The sequence below is a fragment of the Pipistrellus hanaki genome (assembly GCF_964339955.1).
Source record: "Pipistrellus hanaki genome assembly, chromosome: 2".
NCBI lineage: Eukaryota > Metazoa > Chordata > Mammalia > Chiroptera > Vespertilionidae > Pipistrellus > Pipistrellus hanaki.
This window is the reverse complement of record NC_140504.1, coordinates 185,478,199-185,492,316: the sequence shown is the minus strand read 5'-3', so window position 1 is coordinate 185,492,316 and position 14,118 is coordinate 185,478,199. Positions and strand designations below refer to the sequence as shown.

The following is a 14,118-nucleotide window of genomic DNA, read 5'->3' as shown; positions in this document are numbered from 1 at the left end:
TCTTGAGGTGGAGGGGGCACTGGGAGGGAGGCAGCCTGGCCCAGCACCAAGAACAGCTGAGAGTGGTGAGGGAGCACACAGCTGCAGCCCAGGCCGCCTTCCCAGGGTGGAGGGCTCCGAGTGCCAGGCCGTCCAGGGAAAGAGTCACCTTTCTCCTCCCCAATCACAGCTGCAGCAACCAAAACCCTGAGCTGCCTTGGCACAGCCTTGCCCGTGGGGAGAGCATACAAGGCCCAAGGACTCACACTGTAACAACACGAAGCCCCGAGCAGGCCCCAGGCCCCCAGCCCCCGCGGTCGGGGGAGGCCCAGGGGAACGAGGCAGAAACCCCAGACTTGCCTCACCCTGGCTGTGCGACTTAAGGCAAGTGACTCAATCTCTCTGATGTTTTCTCCTCTGCAAACATGAAGAATTCTGCCCAGACGCCGTGGCTCAGTGGTTGAGTGTTGACCAATGAACTGGGTTTGATTCCCAGTCAGGACACATGCCCAGGTTGTGGGTCTGATCCCCTTGTGGGGTGTGCAGTCATTGATGTTTCTATCTCTCCCTCTGAAATCAATAAAAAACTTTTTAAAAATAAAAAATGGAGCATCGCAATGACTGTCTTGAGAGGGGCCCAGGTTCCTGGCGCTGCCAGGGCTGAGCGGGAAGGGAGCCTCGATTCCCCAGAGGGCAGTGTGGAGTGGAGCACGGCCATCAGTAGTCCTCCCACCCCACCCACCCCCACCCCCGATTCCAAACCAACTCAGTGACTCCCCGCTGACCTTGAGGGCAGAACCCACTGGCCTAGGTCACAGGCAGGCAGCCCTGGGTGCCAGTGCTGGAAAGGCACAAAGATGTCATTGCACAGGTGAGAAGAGGCTCAGAGGGCTGGGGAGTGACACCCCCTCCCCACCCCATCCCCCTCCTGCCAGGGTCAGGACAGTCAAACTCAGTGCGGCCCCGGGGAGGCTGGGAAGTAGGTGTTCACGTTCTCAGAGAATCGGAGGCACAGCCAGGCCGACTTGCCGAAGGGCTTGCTGGCTATGGCAGGCAGACCACCAGACCGGGCATGCAGCCTTCTCTGTGAGCCTGGGGACAGGTCTCCCCCTTCATCTTACACAAGCCACCCCCTAATCAGGAACCTGCACAGCCTCCGGGAAGCCGCCCTCCTGTCCTGTCCCAGTGGTCTGCCGCTCTGTCCTCCATCCCCGAGTTCAGAGGGTCATGTCAGAGAGGAAGCAGCTGGCCCAAGGCCACTACCAGGTTAGGGCAGGACCCAGGGTGACATCCCTGCTCGCCCCCCCCCCCCACTGTGGCCAGAGTGCCTTTGTGTTGGCACAGCTTCGGGGGGAGGGGGACAAGCAAAGAGGAACCCAGCCAGGCCCTGACCTGGTCAGAAGCCCCTCCCTTCGGAGAGGGAACCTCCGTGTCCCCTGGCTCCCCCTCAGGGGGACGCAGCAGAGGGCTGGGGCCTTAGGCTAATGTTGGCAGGGACGCCACCCAGTGCTTGAGTTGAGCAGAGAAGGATTTCAGAGCCAAGGACGCAAATGTTAAGAGAAAGTTTACTTAGAAACTTACAGAAGGGCCCTTGGAGCTTAGGAGAGAGGCGGGGGTAATGCAGGGGGGGGGGGAAGGGAGAAGAGGCTCCTAAGTCCTTCATCCTGAGGGTTTGAAAGGCTGGGAGTTGAGGGGCGGCTCTCAATAGACGACTAGTCAGCTTTATGCTGATGCACCATGAGACTCATTCCCCTGGCTTCACCCGTGCTCGGGTGCGGTTGGTATGAATGGCACTCATTGGTTTTGTGATCCGTCTTCCTGAGGGTTTAGCTGTTTATCCTCCGGTTGGGGAGAAGTGCAAACCACTGACTCTTAAGAGTCCTCGGCTAGGGGAGGTGGGCTTTTGTGATTTCCTCCACGGCTGGCTGGAACCAGCTTGGCCATTTATTTGTCTCCGTTTCCCTATTCCATTGTCCTGGCTTAACTCCCTAACCCCCACGGCCTCCTTAAACAAGATGTGTTAGAGGCTGAGGGAGGGGGCTCAGTCCTAAGATTTCTTTACAGGTTTCCAAGGCCACGACGATGGGAAATGAGGCAGGTAGGCAGGGGTGCCGCGGCCAGGCCCCCTCCAGCATCCCCCACCGCCTTCCCCTGAGGCTGGTGTGAGACAGCATGGCGGAGGGGTCGGCCCAAAGCCAGCGCCACCAGGGACGGACCGGGAGCAGGGGCAGTGGGATTGCACCTGCCCAGTCCCCTCCTGGGGCTGCCCGAGTCAGAGGGGAGGCAGGAGGCAGGGAGGAACCCCCTCCCCGGAGCGGGCCAGGCTCCTTCTCGCTGAACACGGAGCTCAAGCCGGAAGAGGGATCTGGCTTATGCCACAGCCAAGGTCAGCAGAGTCCTGGCTGGGCCTGGGGGGCACGGGGCCCCACCCTCTGCAGGTCCTGGCCGTGCCCCAGTGGGCACCGGGCCGGGCAGTCAGTCCGAGGGGCCCTGGCACGCCTGGCAGTCCCTCATGGCCTCAGAGTAGTCCTCGATCTGGATGGTCATGGTGTGGAAGTTGAACTTGCCCTGGAGGCGGGCGCTGGCGGCCTTCAGCACGGCCTGGGCATCTGTGTTCTGAGCTGGGAGACAGGAGGACGCACCGGAAAAACGTTCACTCACTCGTGGCCCCTTAGAAACAACCAGGAGCCCGACTCTCGCGCGCTGCCCCCAGCAGAGCCGGACGCATGAGCGTGAGCACTCAGAAAGCCCAGAGCCCACCCCTGCACCGGATCCCCGCCCCCCCCCCCGCCCCCCAGGTCCCATACCTGCCACAGCCCGAAAGAACACGAAGGCACTGGCTTTAGGCTCTCCTCTACCACCCCCACTCCCTCACCCCCCTCCCCAGCCTCAGTTTCTTCGTCTATAAATGGGACTGTGATGATCAAATGGGATAATGCGTACAAAGCACTCACCTGGGGCCAGGTTCAGAGCATGGGCGCTGGAAGCATGTGGGATTGCCTGGACCCGACAGGGGTGCCCAGGCGTCTCTGGCTGCCTCCCTCCCGCCCTCCCCTCATCCCACGTGTCCCCACCACTCACCAATGGCGACGTGGACAGACAGCACGGGCTGGGTCACGGTCAGGGCCCAGATGTGCAGGCTGTGCAAGGCTTCTACCCCCTCCACCGACAGCAGCAGGTCCCGGACAGCCGTGAAGTCCACGCCCTTGGGGGTCCCTGGGGACAGCGGAGTTGGGGTGGGTGGCTGAGGGAACCCGCTCCCTCCCACCCATGCTGGCTCCTGCTCCTCCGGGGTCATCTCAGAAGCACACCTTGGCCAGCAGATCTGCTGTCAGCCCCACCTCCCACGTGATCTCCATCGTTATCACGTGATGTATTTTCCTCTTAACACTTAGCACTGGAATTAACTTGTGTGTTGGTTTCTCGTCTGCCTCCCCCTCTAAGATGGAAACTCCATGAAAGCAGCGTAGTCTGTTTTATTTACCACCTCCCCTCCCCGGTGTCTAGAACACGCCTAGCCCACAGTAGGTGCTCAATAAAAAGGGGTTTCCCTTTTTTCCTGGAAAGCGGCACCTGCGTGGGGCATCATCACTGTCACTCTGATCTGAGTCTGTCACTTTCTTGGAGGAAAAGCTCTGACCTGCAGCTGGACGTTCCTGCAGACCACAACCCAGGATCCAGATGACCCTCCCACACAGAGACCCACGACCCCAAGACCTGGAGCCCAAGAAGGCCGGATGAATAGTGTGGCAAGCCGAAACTGGTTTGGCTCAGTGGATAGAGCATCAGCCTGCGGACTGGTGGGTCCCAGGTTCAATTCCGGTCAAGGGCATGCACCGTGGTTGCGGGCACATCCCTGGTAGAGGATATGCAGGAGGCAGCTGGTCGATGTTTCTCTCTAATCCATGTTTCTACCCTGTTTCCCCGAAAATAAGACAGTGTCTTATATTAATTTTTTCTCCCAAAGTTGCGCTGGGTCTTATTTTCAGGGGATGTCTTATCTTTCCATGCACTAGGTCTTATTTTCGGAGGATGTCTTATTTTCGGGGAAACACGGTAGCTCTCTATCCTTCTCCCTTCCTCTCTGTAAAAAATCAATTAAAATATATATTTTTTAAAATAGTGTGGCAACTCAGGGCAGACCGTTTGCCTCTCCCTTGCATCCCTCCACGTCCAGCCACATCCTGCTGATGCGGGGCCTCGGAAAAGAAGGCCTGAACGGCTTCCCGTTCTCAGCAGCCTTGTTCAACACTGACCGTCCTTTTCGGAGCCTCAGTCTCCCCCCTGTGCAATGGGAAGCAGGACCCTCCACCCTCTCCCTGCCTGAGGGAAGGCAAACGGAGCCGGAGGAAGCCCGTGCGAGGGGCTGACCCAGAAACCACCTGATTGGGCAAGAAGGGCGTGTCTCGGCGGGAGGAGGCACCTGTGCCCGGGGGAAGGGAAGGCACAGCCCAAGGGACATTTCCAGGAACGGCCGCCCTGAGGGCCCAGCTCCACGCCAAGACCGGCTGGGGCCCTAGGCGATGCCGGGCTCCAGACCCTGGCTCCCCGCCACCGTGCTGGGATCCACCCCCCACCCTGGAACTTCCACGAGAGCCGGAGAGCCAAGAGCAGAAAGGGAGCCCCGAGCCCGGTTACCTTCCATTAGCACCAGGACCACGTCCCTCAGGATGGTCAGGGTGGTCCCCAGCACCAGGACGGAGAAGATGAAGGTGCAGATGGGGTCTACGTACTTGTACTCTGGCTGCGGGAAGGAGGGAAGGCAGAGCTAGGGCCCGGCATCCACCCCTCAGCCTCACAGTGCGTAGGGGAGAGGGGCTCTCTCTGCAGGTGGGCATGAGCCTTACCCTGGCCCTGCCTCCCAGCTTATTCTGCACCCAGGACAGGCACACAAGACCACCGTTCAGAGAAGGCACTGTCCCTTCCCACCTCCTTGCCCAGGGGCTGAAACGTGGACAGCTCTAAGTGGAATCTTAGGCACCATCTAGTCCACCACCCCTAGTTTACAGCTAGGGAAACTGAGGCTCAGTTAGAGCAAGGCACTCACTCTTCATCACACAGCTGGCCAGGGGTGGAGCCAGGCTTCAAACTCAATGCCCGGCTCTTTCCAATGCACCGCACTGCCTCTGTGTATGTGACGGGCAAAGCCGGCTTTGGATCTGGCTCCACAACTTACCAGCTACATGAGTCACTGAACCTTTCTGAGCTGCAGAAAGCACCAGAAGGTAGACAGACGTTCCTTCCCTCTCCCCACCCTTTTGGCAGGAGCTAGGAAGGGGGCTAGGATCCAGAAAGGGTCCTGTGCAGAGAGGAGCCCCAAGATGACCTACCCCCTGCCCCTCCCACCCCACTCCCCAGCCCACTTCCCTCCGTCCCCAGCTCTGACCTTGAAGTATAAAATAAAGGCTGCCACCAGCACACCCACGCTCTGCAGCAAGTCTCCGATCACATGGATGAAGGCAGCTCGGACACTGGGGTTCTCCTGCTGCTGGATGGTGTCTTGGCTGTGCCCTTGGCCTTGGCCGTGGCTGTGCCCTTGGCCTTGGCCGTGGCTGTGTCCGTGGCCAGACTGGTGAAGAGTCAATCCCATTCTACGGAAGTGGAGACAAAGCCAAAGGGCTGAGATGGAGGGCAGCGGCTTCAGATCAGCCAGGTAAAGGTTCCCCGTTAGGGCTGGTCTCCCGGTGGGGCTAAAACCCCAAACCCCCAGACTGCATGAGCCCTTTGGTTATATGAGGAGCCTGACCCAGACCCACGAGGCCTTGGCTCAGAGAGCCACAGGAGAAAGGGCTCAACTCCAATCCAGGCTGGATCTGGGCTCAAAGATGCCCAGTGCCACGTCTCAGAGCAGAAGACCATGGAGTCATCGGTTCCCCCCACCAGGCCACAGACAGGGAAGCTGAGGCGTAGAGGAGTGGCTTGCTCAAGGCCACTGAACCAGGGAGAGAGAACCCAAATAAGACAGACGCTCTCCACACCCTGCAGCTCACTGAGACCAACTTCAACCACATCCGCTTGATAAAGAACTTGGAATCTTCTCCGAGGGACATCTGCTCCTGCAAGAACTAGACTATTCCCTCCCACTTCAGGTACGAAGCCTCCCAGGTTATTCACCAACATGTGTGGGGTGGGGTGGGAGTGGGTGGGGGTGATGCTGCCCCAGGTGCACAGTTCCTGATGGACTTGGCCCAGGCCTAAGGCAGAGCCCAGGTGTTCCAGAGCTCAGACCGTTAGGAAAATTCTGTCCTGTAGCCCGAGCAGGTCAAACTTGTGGCCCACAACGAATATTTTTGTGGCCCAGCCAATATAACGGTAAGAAACATTTTAATAAAAATTCTGTAACTTGTTATTCTAATACCTTGTTATTTTAATACTATCTAATGAAGAGGGAATATGCTAATTGACACTCACACCGCCGAAGATGGTGGGACCCATAGCCAGTAAGGAGGGAATATGCTAATTGATTGTCACACCCTCAAACATGGCGGCACCCACAGCCACAAGATGGAGCGCCTAGTCTCTTTGACCCCGCCGGGGCGCCTGCCTCCGGAGTCCCCAGTCCCATCAGCTCCCAGCTGCCTGGGGGCAGTTCAAGATGCAGGCAAGCCTTAGATGGCAGCTGCCCACCCACCCAGGCCCCCCTGAAGGTCAGGTAACCAGGGATGGCTGAGGCTTGTGCTGCCTTTCCAGGGCCTTCACCAGCTCACTGCCAGGGGAAGTTCATGGTCTTGGCAATGGCAGCAGCAGAGGTGTGATGGGGCGTTGTCTTTCCCTGATCACCGGATTGCCTCCCACCCTGAGGGCTCCTGGACTGAGAGGGGGCAGGCCAGGCTGAGGGAACCCCCCTCCACTGCATGAATTTCCATGCACCAGGCCTCTAGTTATTAATAATGAACAAACTACAACATTCTCTAATGACTGATTACTGTAACTGTGTTGCATTCATTTCCTTTATGTGCCTTATGCACAGGCGCACCATGTCTCTCACTAATACCAGCAGTGAATATTTTAGCAGCCGACTGCCACATCATTAGTCTTGTACTGACTTGTTTGGTGTGCGCAACAGGAAGTATTTCGCTTTCAGAAAATAAGAAAAATGGGTTTTACTTGCATTACGCTTATTAACTTGTGTAGTTACTCAGTGTCTGGTAAGTTAATGTCCAAGAAAAAAAATATATAAATTTTTATTAAAATGTCCTGTTATTTTATGTTAACGATTACACATTCATTTCACTTTTCGTATTCAGCATGTCTCTATCAAAATGAACCTACGTTTCTATGAAAACTGAAGCTTTTGGTTTTTTTTTGCGGCCCACATAAACTTACACCTTGTTTATTTGGCCCGTGTTAGCCTTTGAGTTTGAGCTCCTGTACTGGAGTCCAGGCTGCCCTGCTTCCACCAGAAGGCGCACAGGCACACACGTGGGACATGGGAGGAGGGAGGACTCACATGATGTTCACGGCCACGGCGCAGCCCGCCGTGATCAGCATCGTCTTCCCGTGGATCTCATAGTTCCCAGAGATCAGCCGCTCTATCGCCAGGTACACCAGCACCCCCGTCACCACCCAGATGGACAGCACAGAGAGCAGGGCTCCCAGGATCTCTGAGGAAAAACCAACCCAGCACCAGTTAGTCCGGAGCCCTGAGGCTGAGGAGACCTCTGTCCCAAGGCAGGGCCTGGGTCTGCTTGGGCTCTGCTGCACCTCATCCCACCACTCAAACGTCTGACAGTATCAGAGCGAGGAGTCTAATTCCTTTGGCTCAAGACTTTTTGTTTTACATGTAATGAAAATTATTTTTGATAATTACTTTTTAAAAATGAAAAAGACTTTATACCTGTTTAAAGCCGGTGTCTTCCAGAAAGCTCTGCTGGCCTTTCCTGCACCCCCCCTCCCAACTTCCCCACCCCACACCCCCGGATTTGTTCTTGGAAGTTTGCCCACTTCATTTCATTGGGAGGTGAACTCTCCTCTCCGCACCCTCTCCTACCCCACCACCTCCACCCCCCGGGACTGGGAGTTCCCAGGGGACAGAAGCGAAGTTGGACATTATCGTCCGTCCTCTGTGAAAGTTGCTCTCCTGGCCTCACTCAGGGGATCTACCTAAGAAACCATATCTTGACCTGTCACTCTTCCAACCCCAACCCCATTCAAACCAGGGCCCTCACCAGCTCGCTGCCAGCCGAAGTTCATGGTCTTGGTGGCCGGCCGGGAGGACATCCAGAGAGAGAAGAGGCTGATGAGCATGCTGGCAATGTCAGTGAGGAGATGGGCTGCATCAGTCATGATGGCCAAGCTGTGTGCTAGGTACCCACCTGCAGGGGCAGTGATAAGAATGGAGGGTCCTCATCAGCTCCCCTAGGAGACACGGGGTGACCTCTTCACCCATCACTGTATAATCACTGCAAGTACTTTCTCTGAGTCTTAATTTCTACCATCCGTGAAATGGGACTAACAACATCTACTTACAGGGTGAATGTGAAAATCAAGTTCAAATAGGGCCCGGAAAGCATAGTAGACATTCAGTAAGTGCTCCTTCCTTCCAGGCATTCAGACCTTCCCTGCCCTGCTAGTTTTGTGTAATCTTGGGCAAATAACATAACCTAAATGTACCTGTTTCAAAGTCTATGAAATTAGGAGACTAACAGCACCCATGTGACAGCAAATGGTTGTTTTGAGGGTTGCATGAGATAACGTGTATTTAAAAGACTTAACCAAGTATAGGAAATAATATGATAATAACTATGCATGGTATCAGACAGCTTCTAGACTTATCGGACTGATCACTCTGTAAGATATATAAATGTCTAATGACTAGGTTGTACACCTGAAACTAATATAATATTGTACGTCTATAGTAACTGAAAAAGTAAAGTTCTTAAATAAAAAAATTAAAAAGAACATAGTCTTCAGTATTCAACTATGATCCTTGAACAACACAGGTTTGAACTGAAAGGGTTTTATTCCTATGTGAATTTTTTTTTTTCAGTACAATTAACCCTTCATATCCATGGATTTCCCAACTGTTAATTCAACCATCCCATGGAAAACAGTACTTTCACATCCCCACACATGGTTTCCCAAACATGGTTTCCCATCTGCAGTTGGTTTGAGTTCATGGATGAGAAGGAGCCAACTGTTGCTAAGTTTTCAGGGAGTCAGAAGTTACTGGATTTTCAACTGTGCGGGTGGGTAGTCGCCCCAAAACCGACCCCCACTCCACTGTTCAAGTGTCAACTGCATTAATATTGCTAGCACGTTCAGGAGAAAAGTCTTTGGATCATCCAGACTACCCACGTGACAGTTTCATGTAATCAGCACACAAGTCCTTACCGACGATCTCCCCAACCATGAACACCAGGCAGATGGCAGAGGCCACGTAGAGCTGTCGGCGGGCCTGCTCCTTCCTGGGGTCACTGCCAGGGCCCTTCTGGGAGTGGCAGTAGTGACTGTTCTCCATGGGCAGCTCAATGGATGGCAAGTCCAGCTCGGGTCGTGACACGGAAATCCAGCCAGCCCCGTTCTGCCACGGAGACCCCATGTAAGACCTAGCCAGGGAGGAAAGAGTAGACTCAGCGCTGAGATGGGGACCAGGAGGGCTGACCCCACTCCTCTCTCTCCGTGGGACCTGGGCGTTCCCAGGTGCACAGTTAGGGGACTAGCTAAGGACACTCCAAGCTCCACAGTCCCAAGGAGTGACCAGAGGCCCATGTCCGCAGGTGGGTGCTGGGGAATGGCCCGTCTGCAGGAGTCTAAGGGCCCTGGCCCGGATGTTCACTTCTCCCCCATCCCTCCCAGGGCCTAGAGGAGGCCAAGACCTTGGGAACTGGCCAAGGGGCAGACCCAGTCCAGTGGAGCACGGAGAAGGAACAGAGCTCAGGCCCTGGCAGACGGGCAAACCCCCATCTGTGCACCTGGGGACAAGGGCCCTCCAGGGCCAGGCTGCCCCGGGGCAAAGTTCCCGGCCCGGCCGTGGGCGGGGTCTAGGCCTCGCGCTCCGCACCAGGGGGCAGTGGTTAGGCTCCGCGCCCAGCCGCCAAGGTGGGCTGATCCCAGCGCCCCGCTGGGTTCCCTCTCCTTTCCCTCGCCCCACCCTTCGGTGAGCGCCGGGTCCCAGCGCCGCTCAGACCAGACTGTCCCGGGCCAGCGAACGAGGAGGATCGTCCGCAGCGGCCCCGATCCCCGCCCTCCCCGGGCTCCCGCTTACCGCGCCCCGGACCTGGCGTCCAGCAGGCGCTGCTTGTCCACGGTCTTCATGGCCCCGCGCCGGGTGGGGAGCCGCACGCCGACTCCCCGGAGTGAGACCTGGAATGCGCGGGGCGCGCTCACCTGCGGGGAGACCTCACTGCGGGGCGCGCTCACCTGCGGGGAGACCTCACCTAAGGAGAGACCTCACCTACGGGGGGAGCTCACCTGCGGGGAGACCTCACCTGCGGGGAGACCTCTCTGCGGGGAGAGCTCACTGCGGGGAGACCCCACCTGCGGGGAGAGCTCACCTGCGGGGCGCGCTCACCTGCGGGGAGACCTCACTGCGGGGAGAGCTCACTGCGGGGCGCGCTCACCTGCGGGGAGAGCTCACTGCGGGGAGAGCTCACTGCGGGGCGCGCTCACCTGCGGGGAGACCTCACTGCGGGGAGAGCTCACTGCGGGGCGCGCTCACCTACGGGGAGACCTCACCTAAGGAGAGACCTCACCTATAGGGGGAGCTCACCTGCGGGGAGACCTCACTGCGGGGAGAGCTCACTGCGGGGAGAGCCCAGCCGGACGCTCGCGCCGCCCCCCGTGCGCCCCTCTCGCGCCGGGACCGTCCCGCTGCCGCTCCGCTCCGCCCGGCCCCGCGCGCCCAGCCCTTTATCCGGCCTCGCCGTCCCGTGTGAAGAGGCCGTCGGCCGCCGTGTGCAAAAGCCCTCGGGGAAGGGGGATGGGGCGGCCGGGTGCAAAGGATGCCCAGGAGCTGCCGCCCCCTCCCCACCCGGCCCCTACCCCCGCGTCCCCGGGAGCCCCCGCTGCTCGCGGTAAAAGGCTGAGCCGGGACTGCGCGCCGTCTGGTCCGCTTTTCCCCGCGGGGCGCGGGGGCCAGAAGTTCGCGGTTTGTAGGAATGAGCTTTGGGTCCAGGGAGAGGGAATGTGGCTCCCGGGGCTGGGGTGGTGTCCTCGCCTCCGGCGGGAGCCGCCTGCGCCTTTGAAATGGGCGTGTTTCTACCCTCAGGCGGCAGCCATCTGCAGCCGTTGCTCCCCGCTAGGCTGGGGAGGGTTCCTGGCAGACGGGCAAACCTCCCTCCCGGTGGGCCCTGGCCCTCTTTGGGGCTGATTGAGGCTGCCCCACCCATCCCAGCCCGGGGAGCAGCTCCGCTTCCTCGCTTCCTCGCCTGCGCGCTCCGACAGCAGTCTGGAGTGACCGGCTTCACCTCCATTCCCTTCACCGGGCAGCGTCGCTCTTGGGCGTCAGTCTGCATTTGGGCAGAGCTGGCACCACCACCACCACCAACTCTTTTCTCCCCCACCCGCAGCTCACAGGAGCGCCAGCAAAATTCTGTCCTCAAATTCCTTCAGTCTTCTCTCGAAGGATACTGTTCTTTTTTCTTTTTTTAATCCTCGCCCCAGGATATTTTCCCATTGATTTCTTGGAGAGAATGGAAGAGAGTGGAAAAGACAGAAAAATATTGATTGCCTCCTGCACACGCCCTGACCGGGGTCTGCCCCGGAGGATCCTGCAACCCAGGTAAGTGCCCTTGACTGGGGTTGAACCCGGGACCCTTCAGTCCGCAGGCTGATGCTCTATCCATTGAGCCAACCCGGCTAGGGCTACTTTTTTATTTTTAAATATTTTCTATTGAATTGTAGAGAGAGATGAAAGGTGGGGGGAGAGAAAAATATGTGAGTCAAGGGGCTGCCGCCAGCACACCCCTACCAGGGAATTGAGCCTCCAAATCTGGGCATGTGCCCTGAGGGGGAATGGAACCAGCAACCTTTTGGTGCACAGGTTGACTCCCAACCACCTGAGCCACACTGGACAGAACTACCGTGTGTCCCCGAAAATAAGACCTCCTCTGAAAATAAGACCTACTTACAGGTTTCCTTCTGAGGGATATATAAGGCATCCCCAAAAAAAATAAGGCCCCCCTAGGCTAAACATAAGAGATTTGGTCCACTGATTCTGAAAGAAATGGAGTCACAAGAAATTCACCAGGAAATCCAGGAATTGGATTGTTATGATGATGTTCCAGAAGATGATGACATGATTGTCATTGAATAAATGAGTAAATTCTTGATACTGTAGGATTCACAGTTTGTCTGGTTTGTGTTAACAACTACCATACTACCGTACCGTATACAGGTAATAAATTTCCTTTATTTTCATTTAACAATAAATGTGTACCGTATTCTTCTTCATGGAAAAATAAGACATCCCCTGAAAACAAGACCTAGCGCATCTTTGGGAGAAAAAATTAATATAAGACACTGTCTTATTTACAGGGAAACAGGGTATGTGAGGATACTTAAGAGAGTAAACCTATAGTCTTAGCTGGTTTGATTCAGTGAATAGAGCAGACTGAAGGGTTCTGGGTTCAATTCCCGTCAAGGACACATGCCTGGGTTGCAGGCTCAATCCCCAGTAGGGGGCATGCAGGAGGCAGGCAATCAATGATTCTCTCATCATTGATGTTTTTCTCTCTCTCCCTCTTGTTTCCTCTCTAAAATCAATAAAAATATATTTTAAAAAGTAAATAAAAAATTAATGGAAAAATATCCTTGGGTGAGGATTAACAAGAACAAAATAGTTCAGAACTTGAGAAAGAACTAGAAATGTGAACAAAAATCTGATTCACTGAAATTCAAAGTTAGGGACTAAGTTAGCCTTGGAAAAACCAGAGTGAAAGTGGGCCAGGGTATGAGTGTTTTGTGGAGGAAAGAGGCCACATGCTGACCTGACAAGCTCAGGGGAGGCCTGCATGACAGTCTTGCAAACCCAGAGACCTAAGGTAACCACAAAGGATGGTCTGAAATTAAACTTGACCTAAAGGCAATTATGGTGGCAGTTACATCCTAGGCCAGTGTCTTCACTGACAAGGTCAACCTTTACCTTAACTGAGCCTATCTGTCTTTTTGCATCTATGATAACATACCCTTGAAATGTCTGGGTAACTTGTAACCTCCCTTTTTCTGGACCCCCTGGGGCACAACCAAATGTGGTAGGCGCCAGGACAGATACCACAAATTCCTTCATTATCATGTTAATTGATCCTGCACTCACCTAAGTATGTGTCCATCATTTTACTTTTTACCCAATCCCAGGAGTTTCTCCTGCTTTGTTTTATCCCACCTTCTTAATCTATCACCAATGAATTTCATGTACAACCCACCTATGTCCCTCCTTTCAGAGAGGAAGGGAGAGGGAGAGAAAGATAGAAACATCAATAATGTATAAATGCATTATTGCAATGTATAAATGCAAATGTAACACCCCAATCTCTGGAGCATTATCTCAATTCATTGAAGTACTGCTTCCTTGCATATGTCCACAGTTTGGCTCAAATAAACTCACTGAAATTCTTTACAGGTTTCAATGTTGTTGTTATTTACATTAACAGTTTCAAGCACTTTCATAAAATGAGTTCTATAGAACATTAGTTCTGGAGGATGTCACATAAATGAATAAATTGGGAAATGGATAACTTTTTTAAAAAATTATTCAGAACAGCCCTAGCTGGTTAAATATTCAATCCAGCCCTAGCCAGCTTGGCTTAGTGGATAGAGCATTGGCCTGCAGACAGAGGGGTCCCGGGTTCAGTTCCGGCCAAGGGCACATGCCTGGATTTCGGGCTCGATCCCCAGTGGTGGTGGTGGGGGGGGGAGGGTGCAGGAGACAGCTGATCAATGATTCTCTCTCATCATTGATGTTTCTATCTCCCTCTCCTTCTCCCTTCCTCTCTGAAATCAATAAATATGTTTTAAAAATAAAATTTAAAATAAATATTCAATCCAGCAAAAACTATTATGAGCCTGCCTGAGCTGGTTTGGCTTAGTGGATAGAGTGTCAGCCTATGGACTGAAGAGTCCTGGTAAGATTCCAGTAAAGGGCACATGCCTAGGGTTGCGGGCTCAATCCCCAGTGGGGGGTATGCAGGAGGCAGCCAA

At 55.0% G+C, this 14,118-nt stretch overlaps 1 protein-coding gene across 6 annotated transcripts; it reads right to left on the bottom strand.

Moving 5' to 3' along the window:
- Nucleotides 1-1,530: 1,530 nt before the first annotated feature.
- Nucleotides 1,531-10,814, bottom strand: SLC30A2 (solute carrier family 30 member 2). Of its 6 annotated transcripts, none has more exons than XM_084875034.1 (10): nucleotides 10,674-10,710; nucleotides 10,575-10,606; nucleotides 10,187-10,358; nucleotides 9,313-9,527; nucleotides 8,148-8,294; nucleotides 7,430-7,583; nucleotides 5,366-5,570; nucleotides 4,618-4,723; nucleotides 3,061-3,195; nucleotides 1,531-2,600 (listed from the first exon to the last, which is right to left on the bottom strand). In XM_084875034.1, the coding sequence occupies exons 3-10, from the start codon at nucleotides 10,234-10,236 to the stop codon at nucleotides 2,455-2,457; spliced, it is 1,158 nt and encodes a 385-aa protein (XP_084731160.1). In that variant the 5' UTR covers nucleotides 10,237-10,358; nucleotides 10,575-10,606; nucleotides 10,674-10,710; the 3' UTR covers nucleotides 1,531-2,454. The 6 variants fall into 6 exon arrangements, 5 of the variants coding, with proteins under 5 accessions (XP_084731160.1, XP_084731157.1, XP_084731156.1 ...); XR_014794203.1 differs by lacking the exons at nucleotides 10,575-10,606; nucleotides 10,674-10,710 and adding exons at nucleotides 3,291-3,418; nucleotides 10,526-10,534 and having other exon boundaries at nucleotides 2,460-2,600; XM_084875031.1 differs by lacking the exons at nucleotides 10,575-10,606; nucleotides 10,674-10,710 and adding an exon at nucleotides 10,734-10,814 and having other exon boundaries at nucleotides 10,187-10,319.
- Between the last annotated feature and the right edge of the window lie 3,304 nt (nucleotides 10,815-14,118).